General features: G+C 36.7%; 1 protein-coding gene across 2 annotated transcripts; it reads left to right on the top strand.

Moving 5' to 3' along the window:
- The first annotated feature begins 10,401 nt into the window (after nucleotides 1-10,401).
- On the top strand, nucleotides 10,402-16,507 carry LOC100879494 (uncharacterized). 2 transcript variants are annotated; one of them, XM_012291172.2, is made up of 5 exons: nucleotides 10,402-10,573; nucleotides 11,905-12,297; nucleotides 13,454-13,596; nucleotides 14,575-15,257; nucleotides 16,416-16,507. In XM_012291172.2, exons 1-5 carry the CDS (start codon nucleotides 10,432-10,434, stop codon nucleotides 16,417-16,419), a joined length of 1,365 nt encoding a protein of 454 aa, XP_012146562.1. In that variant the 5' UTR covers nucleotides 10,402-10,431; the 3' UTR covers nucleotides 16,420-16,507. The 2 variants fall into 2 exon arrangements, with proteins under 2 accessions (XP_012146562.1, XP_012146561.1); XM_012291171.2 differs by having other exon boundaries at nucleotides 11,899-12,297.
- The last annotated feature ends 310 nt before the right edge of the window (nucleotides 16,508-16,817 follow it).

Genomic DNA, 16,817 nt, shown 5'->3' with positions numbered 1-16,817 from the left:
TGTAAAAGCTCCGCGTGTTCCTTTTGGAACTCGGGCCTCGAATGCCTGAAATCTTTTGGGTGCACTCTCGAAGGAAATAAAAATACGGACAGCAATGAAAATGCAGAACCAGCGAGAGGATACCGTAATGCTCGTTCGAATTCATCGGAGCGTCTCGTTAGTCCAGAAGAACGTAAAAGGTGGTCCACCCTTCGAAGTAACTCGGAGATCGTTCTTTGTGAAGTGGTTTAGAAAGAGGGGAATAAATCGCGGGAAAAGATACGAGCACTTACCGTAATCGACCGATGACTCCCTGAATTTTCGGCGATCAAGAATCGGAAGAGGCTTCGATCAGCGATCGTATTTCTCGGGGACTTGAATTCCAATGCGGTTCTACGTGTTTGGGAGGATTTACGGGTTTCTTGAACTGTGGGTACTGGTGGTTTGTTGTTGGGTGCTGTTTTGATGTGGGAGTGTGTAGTGGATGGTGATGGGATGGTGGGGAGCTTTGGGAGGATGAGAGGGTGAGGGGTTACAGGGGTGAGAAGTTGGGAGGTGGAAATTTGGGAGTTTGGGAGGTGGAAATTTGGGATTTGGGGAGTTGGAAATTTGGGAATTTGGGAATTTGGGGAGTTGGAAATTTGGGAATTTGGAGAGTTGGAAATTTGGGTGTTTGGGAATTTGAGAAGTTGGAAATTTGGGAATTTGGGAATTTGGGAGTTCGGAATTTGGAGAGTTGGAAATTTGGGAGTTTGGGAATTTGGGAGTTGGGAATTTGGGAGTTTGGGAATTTGGGAAGTTGGAAATTTGAGAATTTTGAAATTTGAGAATTTGGGAATTTGGGAGTTCGGAATTTGGAGAGTTGGAAATTTGGGAGTTTGGGAATTTGGGAAGTTGGAAATTTGAGAATTTGGGAATTTGGGAATTTGGGAATTTGGGAATTTGGGAATTTGGGAATTTGGGAATTTGGGAGTTTGGGAATTTGGGAAATTGGAAATTTGGGAATTTGGAAATTTGGAAATCTGGGAAATTGGAAATTTGGGAACTTGAGAAGTTGGAAGGTTTCGAATTTGGTGAACTGAAAATTTGTGAATTGGAGAATTTCCTTTGAAAACTACCTATGTCCCCATAACATTCATACGTAATCGACAAATACACATATCCAAATAACATATCCACGCATACCTACACAACATATCAACGCATGCTACATAACATTAAAATACCGTCCACATACTTCTCACATAGTTGAACGAATTTTATCGACATAAATATCCGCAGACTAGTTACAACACTAATAGCAGGTACACAGCAGGTGGATACTTTGCTACCGAAAATTAATGCAAACGATTTTTTCTGTGTATAACAGGCGTGATTGGAGTTTGAGAGAAAGTAAAATTACGCCTCGTCGGCTACAACTTTCCTCGGGAAATACCAGAACCAGAGCTTACGTGAAAAGTTGAATTATCTCGTTTGACACGGTGGTTTTCTTGCAGGTTAATCCTGTTACAAGAGTTGAAACGGACAAATGAATTAGTCAAACTGTTTTCTTCTTTAGGTTTGTGAATTGAGTAACTCATAAAATAAGGGTTATCAAACGACTACTAAGAAATTTATATTTTATGTTCATTTAGGAGTTTAATAAGATTATTGAGAAATGTATAATGTATGCTGATAATGTATGTAGATTATTTTTTTAGATATCGTTAATTTGTATGAAGTATATGATGTATGTGAAATGTAAACAATTTATTCATATCATCAGTAATTTATATTGAATATGTAACATGTGTCAAATATGCACAATGTGTACATGTTATATATGCACATATGTGAAACATATAAAATATGTGAAATATGTGACATATGTGAAATTTCTCAAAATATGTGAAGTATGTGAAAAATGTGAAATATGAGAAATATGTATTTGCAGAATAAATATGACATTTGTAAAATTTCTCAAAGTATGTGAAGTATGTGAAAAATGTGAAATATGAGAAATATGAGCAATATGTATTTGCAGAATAAATATGTGACATATGTAAAATTTCTCAAAATCTGTGAAGTATGTGAAAAATGTGAAATATGAGAAATATGAGAAATATGTATTTGCAGAATAAATATGTGACATATGTAAAATTTCTCAAAATCTGTGAAGTATGTGAAAAATGTGAAATATGAGAAATATGAGAAATATGTATTTGCAGAATAAATATGTGACATATGTAAAATTTCTCAAAATCTGTGAAGTATGTGAAAAATGTGAAATATGAGAAATATGAGAAATATGTATTTGCAGAATAAATATGTGACATATGTAAAATTTCTCAAAATCTGTGAAGTATGTGAAAAATGTGAAATATGAGAAATATGTATTTGCAGAATAAATATGTGACATATGTAAAATTTCTCAAAATCTGTGAAGTATGTGAAAAATGTGAAATATGTATTTGCAGAATAAATATGTGACATATGTAAAATTTCTCAAAATATGTGAAGTATGTGAAAAATGTGAAATATGAGAAATATGTATTTGCAGAATAAATATGTGCAATCTAGTGTGTCGACTAATGAACAAGTAAGTAGAAAGTGACACGTCCTGTTCTTGTTCTCTCACCGTTTATGTGCATTCCTTAAATGACACGCAATTCAGTTGAAAATATAAGTGTTCAATGATAAAAAAGTAAACAGTCGCTAATGTTTTATACAGGAGAGATCCAGATATAGTGGCCACAATAATTGAAATTAAGTGTTACTTCTTTATCTCATTTATAAAAAATGATATTAAAGGTGCAACTGATTCAAAATCAGATACGTCGCCATTTTTATTTCAGTGAGAGTGAAATTTTTAGGTTATATAAGATTTTTTAAGTTACACTTCTTTTTGACACAAGTACAAATGCATAAACTGAAATATTTGACAAAATTAATTATTAAATAACAATAAGATTTAACTATTCCCCTCTTTCTTAATTTTTAACAATAAAATTCCTATTCAAACAAAAAGAACCAACTCCCTAGGAATCTCCGCGTTCAATTTCTTCGTCCTTTCATTCGTCCCGACAAATTAGAACAGACTCGGAAGGACACGCAAGAGAAAGAGAGTCCCAGACACGATAATAAGATCTCAAGGATCAAAGGAGACGACTGAAAAGAGCACTTTCCTGTCCGTCACGAGCTGGCAAGGAAATTGAATTGTTCCACGATGTTGCTCGGAGACTCACTCGAGTAAAGAGCTGCTAGACAGCGTTTAAATATGCGTGATTCAAGCACATCCTTTCGAAGGATATCGCGGTCGTATTTGGGCTTAAGTGGTGGATCGTGTAAGTCGCGTCGAATTTATGGCCCGATTCGACACCGCTGAGAGTAATACTTTATGCAATATAGTGGTTGGCATTATCGGTGAAAGAAATTAATTGTGCTGAAGGATGAATGAACGCTTTCGTATCGTGCTGTCATTGCATTTAGAGACATTTTATTGAATTGATTGGACTGTTAATTGAGGGATTGATGGCTTGAAGATTTTTTAGTAGTTAATTTCTACATTTCACATCCTAATTCACGCACTCGCCAATTTCTACATTCACCAATTTCCATATTCCTCAATTTCCACATTTCCCAATTTCCACATTTTCCAATTCCCACATTTTCCAAATTTTTACATTTCCCAATTTCCACATTCCCCAATTCCCACATTCCCCAATTCCCACATTCCCCAATTCCCACATTCCCCAATTCCCACATTTTCCAAATTTTTACATTTCCCAATTTCCACATTCCCCAATTCCCACATTCCCCAATTCCCACATTCCCCAATTCCCACATTCCCCAATTTCCACATTCCCCAATTTCCACATTTCCCCATTCCCATATTCTCCAATTCCCACATTTTCCAATTTCTACACTCCCCAATTCCCATATTCCCCAATTCCCACATTCCCCAATTCCCACATTCTCCACTCCCCACATTCCCCAATTCCCACATTCCCCAATTCCCACATTCCCCAATTCCCACATTCCCCAATTTCCACATTCCCCAATTCCCACATTCCCCAATTTCCACATTCCCCCATTCCCATATTCTCCAATTCCCACATTTTCCAATTTCTACACTCCCCAATTCCCATATTCCCCAATTCTCACATTCCCCAATTACCACATTCCCCAATTCCCACATTCCCCAATTCTCACATACCCCAATTCCATAATTTCCCAATTTCCACACTCCCACATTCCCCCATTCCCACATTCCCCAATTCCCACATTCCTCAATTCCTCATTTCCCAATTCCCTAAATCCACAATTCCTAATCTCCCAATTCCCTAACCTCCAAACTCCCACATCACTAAACCCAAATTTTTCAACTCCCCAAACTTTCAAATTGAGGATGTGTGTCCCAAATTCACATAAATCTTCAAATTCCCAAGTATCTCCCAATACCCAAAGTCCCTAGTTACGCCACTGGCCAATCATCAACAAACCGAGGCCAAACGATAATGCCTTAAGTTGTCGCCCACCCGTTCCTAATATCGGCCCGTTAGCATTCCGCGTACAGTGTCATATGCATCATTCGTTAACGTAGGAAGACAATACGTACAACATATAACATTTTTATAGCCGGTCACATATTGTACATATTACCGTAGCTGTCTAGGAACATACGCGGAGGGGCAGGGAAGATCTGCGAGCTCCTGCGTGCAGAGATAATATGTGAAACACTGTGGTTATTCGTGACGTGAATTCGTTAACTGTTAGACTCGTTGAAACTTCATAACTTCGTACAATCTCCGCGATCGTACTCGGCTCAAGCTGTGTTTACTAAGCAGATTCACGGATACGTCGACAAATCACGGATGAAAAAAGAAACTTCTCTCTCCAAATATAGCTGTACGCACACCTGTACTCCTCTTTTATTCGACTGGTTGTTGAACACGCGATATGAAACGAATGTTCGTCACTTGGGTATGAGGTAATTACTTGCGCAGATGAAGATAAGTAATTTGTTCGTGCTCGAGATAAATTGGCAAAAGTGTAATTAAACGATATTAAACCGGGTATGATCGGTAGCAATGTAAAGTTTACGTTCGAATGATTTTAAACCTGGTTCGTTTGCTAGACTGGTTTAGGTTTACTTCAATTTTATTTTGGGTTTGTTAAGTATTTTGTGTGGTTGTTTTTGGAGGAGTGAAGGACGACATCAGATGTAGAAATTAAGGTCTAGTATAGGATTGTCCAGATCTAGGTGTCCAGTGGTCTGAGTGTCCAGTAACTTAGGAATCAAGGGTTCTGGGTAGCCAGTGATCTAAGTGTCCAGGGACCAGGACTGGACTAAGTGTCCAGTGATCTAAGTATCAAGTGATGTAGGTATTCAGTGAGCTAGGTATCTAGAGACTAGGTATCCAGTGATCTAAATATCCATTAACCTAGGAATCTAGAGATCTAGGTACCCAGTCATCTTAAGCAGCCAGTGATGTAAGCATCCAGTAGCCTAGGTACTCAGTGATCTAAGTATCCAGTAGCCCAAATATCTAGGGACCTAGGTATCTATCTGAGGATCTACCTATCATATGGTTTAAGTATCCACTGAGCTACATATCTGGGGATGTAAATATCTAGCTGTCTAAGTACTTATGGATGTAGAAATCTAGCGACCTACCTAATCATCTAGGTATCTAGGTGTCGAGGTATCTAGGTATCTAGGTATCTAAAAATCTAGCAATCTATGTAACAATTTAGGTATCTAGGTATCTAGCTATCTAGCTATTTAGCTATCTAGGTATCTAGGTATCTAGCTATCTACCTATCTACCTATCTACCTATCTAGCTATCTAGCTATCTAGCTATCTACCTATCTACCTATCTACCTATCTAAAAATCTAAAAATATCAATACCTAAGAAACTGTATCACATTCAGTAAATATATCACTCTCCATAAAGTCACTCAGGATTACAACATTGACTCCGAACATTGCCACCCCAATGATCTTCTCTCTCCAACGAGTCATGTAAAAAATATTAAAATTGACGCCAGAACTTAATCTGACATATATCCAACGAGCTTACACCGTTATCATTTATTTCACCGGTCGAATTAATCTCGTCGATCCTTTCTCATTTTGCCAACCGAGTATCGTTCCTCTCCACGTTCGATCCTGCTCCAGGGTTTTGCTCTTGTTTCGGTCAGGTTCCCGTTCAAACCGAGCAGCCCGCAACGAATAGCCGTATAGCGAGACTGAATAGTCGAGAGCCCACGGCGTGCTATCCAAAATGAACGAAATGGAAAAACAAGACATGGTGGGTATGAAAAACGTGGGCGAGAAATAGCGGGCCGAGAAAAAGATACTACTTATGAAAGGAAGGAACGGTAGGACTGACACGACAGAGAATGTGTATTATTATATATAATTTACGGGGTTTGCTGTTTTATTTCGGTTTTTGGTTCGGGAGGTAGAGGTGGATGATTTAGGGATTTTGGGATTTGAGGATTTTTTGGATTTGGAGAATTTGGAGAATTTGGGATTTAGGGATTTTGGGATTTTGGGATTCAGGGATTCAGGGATTTAGAGATTTAGGGATTTAGGGATTTAGAGATTCAAGGATTTAGGGATTTAGGGATTTAGGGATTTAGGGATTTAGGGATTTAGAGATTCAAGGATTTAGGGATTTAGAGATTCAAGGATTTAGAGATTTAGAGATTCAAGGATTTAGGGATTCAAGGATTTAGGGATTCAAGGATTTAGAGATTCAAGGATTTAGAGATTCAAAGATTTAGGGATTCAAGGATTTAGGGATTCAAGGATTTAGGGATTCGAAGATTTAGGGATTCAAGGATTTAGGATTTTAGGAATTTGTAGATTTGTAGATTCAAGGATGTGAGGTTTTGAAATTTGAGGATTTGGAGATTTGGAGATTTGGAGATTTGAAGATTTGGACATTTGGACATTTGGGATTTTGAGAATTGAGGATTTGGGGATTTGGAAATTTTAGCACTTGAGACTTTTTGGGGATTTAAAGATTTGGGAATTAAGGGATTTAAGGATTTAGAGATTCAAGGGTTTAGGTGTTTAGAAGTTTAGAAGTTTAGAAGTTCAGGAGTTTACGAGTTTACGAGTTTACGAGTTTATTAGTTTAGGAGTTCAGAAGTTTACGAGTTTACGAGTTTATTAGTTTAGGAGTTTAGGAGTTTAGGTAGATTTAATAATTTGGAGATTTGGACTTTAGAGACTCGAGAACCTTACCTCACATATGATTCATCCACATCTAAGATCAGTCTAAACCACTCCAGTCCAACCTAACAACCCAACCACACAATTACCCATAACCCTCTCCAAAAATTGATAAAATTAACTAACCATGAATGACCCTGCACAAATCAAACGTATAACATTACCTCTCCCCATCAATATTTCAAAAGTATCCAAATTCAGTCCTGCCCATATAAAAATAGAAGGTGTGTCTTCCGTGGGTCGAAGTTTATCGACCTCCTCGTTACTAGATAAGGACATACAAGGGAGCAACAAACTGTTCGAAAACACTGAAAATATCGTGTCATTTAACTGTTTCGGTAAAATGTGCCTCGCGCATGGAAAAGCAAGTGCTGAGGTCACGCGTGACTCACGAGCGTACGCGGTATTCTTGCCAAAACCCGTGGGTCCATCGAGCACGGATATCTGGATTTCAGGATTACGTGGATTCGTTCCTTGTATCTTTATTTCTGTCTCCGTCTCTCTCTTGTTTATTCGCCGAAGGAATCTTCCTTATTGCCGGATAATAAAAAAGACGACGAGGCCCGGTCCTGGCAACGCAACCCGCTCCATAAAATTCACGCAATATCCCGAAGCCGGACACCAGGAAAGAAGGTTCATTTAAGGATCCTGAATATCGGAATGCATTTCGGTAATGAGTGTCTTTCAAAGAGCGGAGTGCATTCCAGCAGTAAGATTCACAAGTTCAACGATCGAGATTTCTGTCTGTCGAGTTGCGTCAGTTCTCCAAGGACACCGGAAGCTCGCCAGATTCCGACGTTCTACCCGAATCGTGGAATCGAACTTGATCTGTATTTTAATCGCTCGTTCGCGCGGACAGTGACTTTTGTCCTTCCTCTACGGAATAACAAAAGTTTCTTTGTCGCGGACGGTGAAGTGTAGCCTCGGAGTCAGAGGTTACTAGCCGTGTCTACGCTGGGATATGTTATTACTCTTCTACAATGTGCTGTGTTATACCGTCTGTACAAGTTGACGTTTCTGGAAATTATCTAGAAGATTATCTACATGCAAAATTATATAAGGAATTTCATTTAAGAATGTTAATTCTGAATTGCTATAAATATTAGCAAAAAATGATCATATCTTACATGGTTAACATAGATTTGATTAAGGCAAAGCAGACTGGGTCTTCAAGTTTATGAACTTGTTTGTGAATTTCAATTTTATGTTCATTTGATGACTCAGTGCCATTAGGAATTATTACTTGAGGACTCATCTGATGATTCAATTAAAGATGTTGATACTTAAGTAAGACCATGGTGATTCAATTAAAGTGTCTGGTGAGATCGTCAAGATCTACTGACTCAATTAAAGTGTCTGATGATTCAGTCAAGATTTAATAATTCAATTGAAATGTCTGATGATAGCATCAAGATCTGATGATTCAATTAAAGCGTCTGATAATTCAGTCAAGATTTAATAATTCAATTAAAGTGTCTGATGATTTCATCAAGATTTGATGATTCAATTAAAGTGTCTGATAATTCAGTGAAGATTTAATAATTCAATTAAAGTGTCTGATAATTGCATCAAGATCTACTGATTCAATTAAAGTGTCTGATGATTCAGTCCAGATTTAATAATTCAATTAAAGTGTCTGATGATTTCATCAAGATCTGATGATTCAATTAAAGTGTCTGATAATTCAGTCAAGATTTAATAATTCAATTAAAGTGTCTGATGATAGCATCAAGATCTGATGATTCAATTAAAGCGTCTGATAATTCAGTCAAGATTTAATAATTCAATTAAAGTGTCTGATGATAGCATCAAGATCTACTGATTCAATTAAAGTGTCTGATGATTCAGTCAAGATTTAATAATTCAATTAAAGTGTCTGATGGTTCAGTCAAGATTTAATAATTCAATTAAAGTGTCTGATTATAGCATCAAGATCTACAGATTCAATTAAAGTGTCTGCTAATTCAGTCAAGATTTAATAATTCAATTAAAGTGTCTGATGATTTCATCAAGATCTGATGATTCAATTAAAGTGTCTGATAATTTAGTGAAGATTTAATAATTCAATTAAAGTGTCTGATAATTGCATCAAGATCTACTGATTCAATTAAAGTGTCTGCTAATTCAGTCAAGATTTAATAATTCAATTAAAGTGTCTGATAATTTCATCAAGATCTGATGATTCAATTAAAGTGTCTGATAATTCAGTCAAGATTTAATAATTCAATTAAAGTGTCTGATGATTCCATCAAGATCTAATGTTTCACTTAAAGTATCTGATGTTTCAATTCACATCTACTGATTCAATTAAAGTGCCTGCTGATTCAATCCAGATCTACCGATTCAATTAAAGTTACCTCACAATGAAATGAATCCTAATGAAAATAACATAGGTGTACTTAAGTAAGACCCTTCAAATAATTGCTCTACGTTAAAGACTATAAATCTTGCACACTTAAAATTGCACTACAAGTACCATTTCCAAGTTAACGTTACTTTATCTCCAGACCAATTCAAACGTCCGTCTTAGACCGTACCGTACCATTCCCTACACGACACATCACCACGCAAAGCTCGTTAAACCCAGCAAACACAGTTTCCTGTTAGAAGTTTCCTAAAGAAAGAACCGAAGAAACTAGGGGTCATGCATCGACCCCTGCAGTTGCATCAGATCGCCATGGCAGAATACCAAAATTGTACGAACTGCAGAACGACTGACAATACCGTTACCGTCGAAAGGCCGGGGAATCCGTACAATCCTGAAGGGACCTTGACATCCTACGCGGTCGTCCACCACCATTTTTTGACCATACGTTCCGTGAACGACGAATGATCAACAGGTAACCACGACCGGTCATTTCGAATCTCCAATAAGAGTCCGTACACCGAAACGCGTCCTTGTGGCGTCTTCGACCCCGGTGACGAGCAAGTGGAGGGGCATTTCGCAGGCAACCAAGAAGAGCGTTGCAGAAGCGTGCACTTCCTGAGCAACAGTCCACCGCAGGGTCCTCCTGCGCCCGTGTAATTGGGGTCCTGAGAAGCTACTCCCTACGGGAAGAGCAGAATGGTGGGGGATGCCCTATGTAAGCCCTCGAACCGACCAGGTCCAGACCATCCAGCATCAGGACATCGCGCAAGGACTCGGAGGTTCGAACGATCCCTCAACGGTTAACGCGAGTTCATTCGACGGTCGCATTTAGGGTGCTTGTACCCAAGGATTTATCGATGATCAGAAGGGCAGAGGTCAACATGAGGTTCATCTTGATGGTGTTGCCCGCTGTGCTCGCACTCGCTCACGCTAGAAGACGGACGACCACCGCGGCCACCGCGGAGAACATCGATGCCAGGGTACACCCTCGACATCAAGGTCAGTCGTTTCATTCAATTTTAATTATTTAGGATATTTATTTAGGGAGATTCTTTAGAATATTTATTTATTTCATGGAATTTTTCTTGTTTTTTGGGGGGGTTTTCTTGTGAGACTGCTGTGTGGTTTTTTGTTGGGTTTGTTCCTTTTTGGGACGGGCTGATTGGTGCTAACTGATGAGGTTGATGGACGGTTCAGGGGTTCTGGAACGTAGTTTGATTGCACTTTCTGTGAAGTTATTTGGGGTGGAGGTTTTTGGCGATTTTTAGGGGTTCAGGGGTTTGAGAGTTTAGAGATTTAGGATTTTGGAAATTTGGTAATTTGGAAATTTGGAAATTTTGTGATTTGGAAATTTGGAAATTTGGAAATTTTGTGATTTGGGAATTTGGAAATTTGGGAATTAGAAATTTGGGAATTTGGAAATTTGGGAATTTGGAAATTTGGGAATTTGGGAATTTGGGAATTTGGGAATTTGGGAATTTGGGAATTAGAAATTTGGAAATTTTGTGATTTGGGAATTAGAAATTTGGAAATTGTGTGATTTGGGAATTAGAAATTTGGAAATTTTGTGATTTGGGAATTTCTAATCTGGGGAATTTGGAGATTTGAGAATTTGGAAATTTAGGAAATTAGGAATTTAGGGATTTATTTATTGGGGATTTAGGAATTTGGGAATTTAGAAATTGGGAGATTTAGGAATTTGGGGATTTAGGATTTGGGGAATTTAGGAATTTGGGGATTTAGGATTTGGGAATTTAAAAATTATAGAATTTAGGAATTTGGGGATTTAGAAAGGTGGGAATTTAGGAAGTTGGAAATGTAGGAAGTTGGGGATTTAGGAAGTTGGTGATTTAGGAAGTTGGAAATTTAGGAAGTTGGGAATTTAGAAATTTAGGGATTGAGGAATTTGGGAATTGGAATCATAGAAATTTTGTGATTTCAGAATTTGAAAATTTATAACCTTGAGAATTTGGTTAATTTAGAAATTTGAAAATTTTGAAGTTTAGAAATTTAGGAATTTTTAAAGTTAATTCAGGAATTTGAAAATTTATAACCTTGAGAATCTACTTAATTTATAAATTAAAAAATTTACAAGTTTAGAAATTTCGGAATTTTTAAAGTTAATTTAGGAATTTGGAAATTTATAACCTTAAGAATCTACTTAATTTAGAAATTAAAAAATTTACAAGTTTAGAAATTTAGAAATTTCTGAATCAAAAACTTAAAAATTTTGTGATTCAGCTATTAAAACCTTGAAAACTTGAAATGTACCTAACAACGCCAACAAAATTATAACATCACACATTTCATCCTTCACCCAACAGATTTAGAAAGCGTATGGGACCTCGTGGATCTACAAAAGCTAGACACCCGTGGCGGTAGCTGGAAAGATCCTAATACCAACACGAACATAACCGGATCAGTAGATTCAGAAGACGTGAACACGAGACAACTTTATCCGCTAATTCCTGGACCTGGAGACACGAACGAGCTACCAGGTCCTATCACTATTGCACCGATACCATCCATAACTCCACCACCTGGATGCTACGCTCCGAGGGGACAATTTCCAAGTCCTAAAGGCTGCGCCAATTATTTGAATTGTTGGGACGATGTGGTTACGGAGCAAACTTGTCCTGATGGGCTGCTCTTTAATGATATTACCTTGGTTTGCGACTATGACTATAATGTGAACTGTGGTAGTCGACCTCTGCCTACGCCGAGTAAGTAGATGTGTTTGATTATTTGGAAGGAAATTGCTGAAGTTTATTGTATTTGTTGTGGGGATGTAGGTGGAGATTTGTATTGTACTTTTTTTTGTTTTACTTTTTCGGTTTTTTTGTATTTTTGTTTAGTTGTGTTATAATTATGGTATTTTACTATTTTACTGTTTTACTATTTTAGTAGTTTATTTTATTATTTTTCTATTTTATTCTTTTGCTATTATTTTTTATTTTACTATTTGGGTTTTTTGGTATTTTATTATTTTAGCACTTTGCTATTTCAGTACTTTGCTATTTCAGTACTTTGCTATTTTGCTATTTTGCTATTTTACTATTTTACTATTTTACTATTTTATTATATTTTATATTTTCCTATTTTACTATTCTACTATTCTACTATTTTACTATTTTACTGTTTTGCTGTTTTGCTATTTTACTATTTTACTATTTTACTATTTTACTATTTTACTATTTTACTATATTACTATATTACTATTTTACTATTTTACTATTTTACTACTTTACTACTTTACTACTTTACTACTTTACTACTTAACTACTTTACTACTTTACTACGTTACTACTTTACTATTTTACTACTTTACTACTTTACTACTTTACTACTTTACTACATTACTACTTTACTACTTTACTATTTTACTATTTTACTATTTGATTACCCTGCCACTTTTACATTTTGTTACTTAATTACATTACCACTTTATAGTTCCATCATTCTACTCTCTTATCACTATACTATGTTACAATTTTCCTGTTTAATTGTCTTCTTAAAAAAGTTAAATTTACATCATGAAGCAAAACTGTTCCTCCTCCATGGTCTTCCTAAATATTTTTTTAAAAAAGTTAAATTTATGTCATTAAACAAAACTGATCTTCTTACCTGCATAGAACAAATTATTTAACACCACGCATTATATTAAAAGTTTGAAAACCGCATTCCTCTTAAATGAACATAAAAAAATTAATTCCAGACTAGCATTTAAAATTTCATTCCACCTTGAACTCAATATACTATTCTTCTTACATCAAGCAATATTTTAAACAAAAAGAATTTTCAATGTCAACTTACATCTCTGTACTGCAAAAGCATGATAAACAATTTTTTCATCATTTAACAATGTGATTCTTTTTACAGGGCCGCCTATGCCGCCTGGATCAAAACTGTGCCCCGAACCGAACGGTCGTTACAGAAGTGCGACGAACTGCTCAGAGTTCTACGTCTGCGTCTACCGAAAGCCCATCAAATTCGGCTGTCCTCGTGGTCTGGTCTACAATGACGTAAGAATTTAATTCTCGGGTTATTCCTAACTCGCTGGCGGAATTTTAAGTCTCAAAATGACATGCGTCATGCGAGCGTGAGAATCTCTGTACTCCCACTTGCCCTCCGTACACGGTCAAAGGCTACTTCCGTGTTGCTTCTTGAAATTAAATTCTAGTTTAATTTCTAGTTTCGAAAATACTGTTATACAATCTCTAATTGTTATTTGAAGTTTACGTTGATATTCAGACATTTTATAATTACATTAACTTAATATGATTTACATGAAAAACTTGTATTTGCAACTACAACTACTACTACTAGCTCTTAAGTAGAAGTAGTACTACTACCAATACTACAAATTAGTTCTAATTCATTCGTTATAAAGAGTACAAATTATGTATTCATTTTTGCTTGTGTTTGAAATATTCAATTATTATATTAAAAAAAAAACATTTAGACTAAGGTTAACCCTTAAGAGTCAGTAAAATAATTTTGATTTGTAAAATTGATCAAACTTCATCATTTTTAATACTACACTACTAAAACGTTCAAATGATCTCCACAAGTTTCAAACTCTATAACTTGCACAATTTTTCAAGAAGCTCTTCTTGAAATCCAGGTATATTTTCATCAAGATAAAGAATTAATTTGTACATCCTTTTTATGTTCAGTCATTTATTCATTTTTTAACTTCATTTTAAAATTAAATTTATTAAATCAATTTTTACTCATCAATTTACGCTTCAATTTTGAAATAAACTATATAATTTACTGTTTTAAGAATTGAAATAGAGAACGTTCTTGTTCAGAAGAGTCTTGAAGCATCTAGCTTGTATCTTGCTAAACTGTAGTCCGTTAAAGTCTAAGAACACGTTTGCAGGCTATGCTAATGAGCCCGCTAGACTCGCCATTTTAGGAGTAGCGTCTTCTCCCCGTGCATGCCTTATACGTCTGCTTTATGCAGCCTCTCATTTCTGTAATTTATTGCTTCACAGTTGCTGGGTGTCTGCGACTACCCATACAACGTCGATTGCAAAGGTGCAGCGACTCCTGGACCCACGCTTCCGACGGTTCCTTCGCAGACGCAGTCACCTGTTCAACCTTCTTTACCTCCGCAGCCTACTTATCCGACGTCACCACCTTATGTTCCTTCACAGCCACCTTATGTTCCTTCACAGCCACCCTATGTTCCTTCACAGCCACCCTATATTCCTTCACAGCCACCTTACGTTCCTTCACAGCCACCCTATATTCCTTCACAACCACCCTACGTTCCTTCACAACCGCAGCAACCGCAGCAGCCATCTTACGGACCCTCGCCGCCATCTTACGGACCGTCGCCATCTTATCCCAACAATCCTTGGCTGAGCAAAGCGGAGCCAGATCCGTGGAACCAAAGACCCGTAGCCTCGCAACTGGAAATCGACAGTCAAAAGAAAGAGTTGCTAGGAGTGCAGGATACGCCACAGGAAATTGAAAACGCGTGGACATTGCTGCAAAGCATCCCTGCGAGTCTGACTAAGGTTCCTTGTAACGACGGAGATATGCATAGGTTGAATGATGCTTGCACGAACGTAGTGGTCTGCAGAAACGGAAGGCCGCAGCTGGTGCAGTGCGTGACTGGATTGACGTACGACAGGCCTTCGGATAGTTGCAAGCCCTTCTCTATTGCCAAATGGTGGGTTTTGGTAGTTTATGGGAGGGTTGGGGTGGGGTAGGGGTTATTGAGATGAGTAGGGTGGAGTATAGGGGTTAGGGATTATTGACATGTGTAGGGTGGGGTATAGGGGGTAGGGATTATTGAGATGTGTAGGGTGGGGTATAGGAGTTAGGTTAGGTAGGTTAGGTAGGGTAGGTGATTTTGTGAGGGTGGTAATTTTGGGTTTGGTGTTGTGGGGTTTAAGAAGGTGGAAATTTGGGATTTGGAGGTTTGGAAGTTTGGGAGTTTAGGTATTTGGGGTTTTAGGAGTTTGGAGAGTGAGGAGTTATGGAATTTGGGAATTTGGGAATTTAGGAAGCTGGGAATTTAGGAAGTTGGAAATTTAAGAAGTTGGGAATTTAGGGAGTTGGGAATTTAGGAGTTTGGGAATTTAGAAAGTTGGGAATTTAGAAAGTTGGGAATTTAAGAGTTTGGGAATTTAGGAAGTTGGGAATTTAGGGAGTTGGGAATTTGGGAGTTTGGGAATTTAGGAAGTTGGGAATTTAGGAAGTTGGGAATTTAGGAAGTTGGGAATTTAGGAAATTAGAAATTTAGGAAGTTGGGAATTTAGAAAGTTGGGAATTTAGGGAGTTGGGAATTTAGGAGTTTGGGAATTTAGGAAGTTGGGAATTTAGAAAGTTGGGAATTTAAGAGTTTGGGAATTTAGGAAGTTGGGAATTTAGGGAGTTGGGAATTTGGGAGTTTGGGAATTTAGGAAGTTGGGAATTTAGGAAATTAGAAATTTAGGAAGTTGGGAATTTAGAAAGTTGAGGATTTAGGAAGTTAGGAATTTAGGAAGTTGAGAATTTAGAAATTATAGAATTTAAAAATTTGGGGATTTAGGAAGTTAAGAATATAAGAAGTTGGGAATTTAGGAAGTTGGGGATTTACGAAGTTGGAAATATAAAATTTTGGGAATTTAGAAATTATAGAATATAAGAATTTTGAGACTCAGTAATTTGCAAATTTAGGAACCTGTAAATTTAGTAATTTAAAAACTAAAAAACTAGAAGGTAGAAATTACAATATAGCGGGCTCATAATTCATTTAAACATAAAAATATAAAACTAAGCTAACTGTTTTCAACAAGAACCACGCATTACAACTATTAAATTATATTTCTCTTTTCTGTTTCAGCTAATCAACGAGTCACTTACCGTTAGTACTTACGCTTTGTATTAAATTCGCTAACTATTTTTACTTAAATAAAGCATCGACTTTTCCTACAATCTGAGTTTACTTCAAATATCCTTTTCCTCTTTCATTCGTACCAAATTTTTAGAACAAAATATTAAAAGTACTAATTTTTATAACATTAGTGTTAGTAAACTAGCTAAATTTCAAGTAATTACAAAATTATCTGTTCTTAATTATCTTCATTTAAAATGAACCATTAACTGCACTTGATACAAGCTTAAATCGTAATTTGCTTCTTTCAAGTATAATTATAAGACTACATATTATATAAATATTGTATAAAAGTTTTTTAAAATTTCCTCCTTTGACTTTATACTGAATTCACCATCAAAATAAACCACC

Source organism: Megachile rotundata, chromosome 4 (assembly GCF_050947335.1).
Source record: "Megachile rotundata isolate GNS110a chromosome 4, iyMegRotu1, whole genome shotgun sequence".
Classification (NCBI taxonomy): domain Eukaryota; kingdom Metazoa; phylum Arthropoda; class Insecta; order Hymenoptera; family Megachilidae; genus Megachile; species Megachile rotundata.
The sequence above is the reverse complement of the archived record's forward strand: the minus strand, read 5'-3'. Positions and strand labels throughout refer to the sequence as shown.